We start from the raw sequence: 1,349 nt of genomic DNA, 5'->3' as shown, positions 1-1,349 counted from the left end.
AATGTCCCCCACTGGCAGAGCCACTGGACCACATAACGTGATGGAAGGGATGTAATGTTTCTCAGAAAGTGCAAAACGGTAACAGATTTTCACTAACCTTGCCCTTGCGTTGGAATTTGCGGCAGATTTATCTGAGTTGGTGCAACTTCTGACTCGTCACTGTAACCATGCTTTTCACATATACGTTGTGCAAGTCCAACAAGCTTCTGTTGTCTCAAAGCGTTCACCATGATAGGTACTTGTTGGCTCTTAGATTGGTTATCCCTCCAAGTAACCAGCACTTCCATGATGCAGTTTTCCACCTGTTTTTTGTTGTCTCCTATTTTATTAATACTGCTCCACTTGAGTCCAAGACGCACTCCTAGTCTCCTCCATGATCCAGATTCCAGATTGTCGCAGATGAACAGCAAATCTTGATCATCAAAATAGTTTCCTAATTAAAAATCATACAGACACTAAGCAAAATACCAGTGCTTACAGTGGTTTTGGTACAAGGAGTTCGTTGGTTTGATTCCACCCGAATTACAAGTTTATTCCTCACAAGAATTTAGGAAGCATTGAGTGTACCAGGAGTTCTGAATTACATTATAACAGGGGCCAAGTTTGTAGATTAAATCAATTTGAGGGGTCCAATGATCATGCAAATTTACAAAGTGACCTAAGGTCTAGAGGAAATAAATTTGAAATGTTTCTCTTTGTATAAAAGAGCATAAAGCAAGATGCATCAGAATCGTGCAAGCAATGTTCCTCAGCAAGTGCGAAAATGGTAGGCAAATAAATTTGGAGAATCAGTACTTTTATTAGATTTTTACTAACCTTTCACTGGTGTTGAATTTTGAGGAAGATTTATCTGAGTTGATGCAACTTCTGACTCGTCACTGTAACCATGTTTTTCACGTACACTTTCTGCAAGTCCAACAAGCTTCTGTTGTCTCAAAGCGTTCACCATGGTTGGTACTTGTTGGCTCTTAGATTGGTTATTCCTCCAAGTAACCAGCAATTCCATGATGCAGTCTTCGACCTGTCTGTTGTTTTTTGCTATCTTTTTTATATCGGTCCAATTGAGTCCAAGACGCACACCCAGTCTCCTCCATGATTCGGGATCCAGTTTGTCACAGATGAACAGCAAATCTTGATCATTACAACATTTTCCTTATAGAGATTATACGAGTAAAAAACACTTAGTTGATGACGTCATTGACAATAATGTGTACTATTTGTTACTTTGGTAACAAAATAGAAACAAGCTGTAGAAAAAAAATGTGAGGTTAATTTGCTATGTATTTCCAAAATCATTAAAATACTTACCTGCTTGTTGAGTGACAAGATTCTCTTCGCTAATTTCACAC

At 38.5% G+C, this 1,349-nt stretch overlaps 1 protein-coding gene across 1 annotated transcript; it reads right to left on the bottom strand.

Moving 5' to 3' along the window:
* Positions 1 to 97: 97 nt before the first annotated feature.
* Positions 98 to 1,343, bottom strand: LOC117108164 (the record flags this gene model as incomplete). The annotated part of the gene is made up of 3 exons (XM_033250158.1): positions 1,309 to 1,343; positions 817 to 1,152; positions 98 to 433 (listed from the first exon to the last, which is right to left on the bottom strand). Coding segments are annotated over exons 2-3 (526 nt in total), but the record flags the coding sequence as incomplete, so codon positions are not given.
* Positions 1,344 to 1,349: the final 6 nt, after the last annotated feature.

The sequence above is a fragment of the Anneissia japonica genome, unplaced genomic scaffold (genome assembly GCF_011630105.1).
Source record: "Anneissia japonica isolate Jap-2015-1 unplaced genomic scaffold, ASM1163010v1 scaffold2214_len273412_cov153, whole genome shotgun sequence".
NCBI lineage: Eukaryota > Metazoa > Echinodermata > Crinoidea > Comatulida > Comatulidae > Anneissia > Anneissia japonica.
The sequence above is the reverse complement of the archived record's forward strand: the minus strand, read 5'-3'. Positions and strand labels throughout refer to the sequence as shown.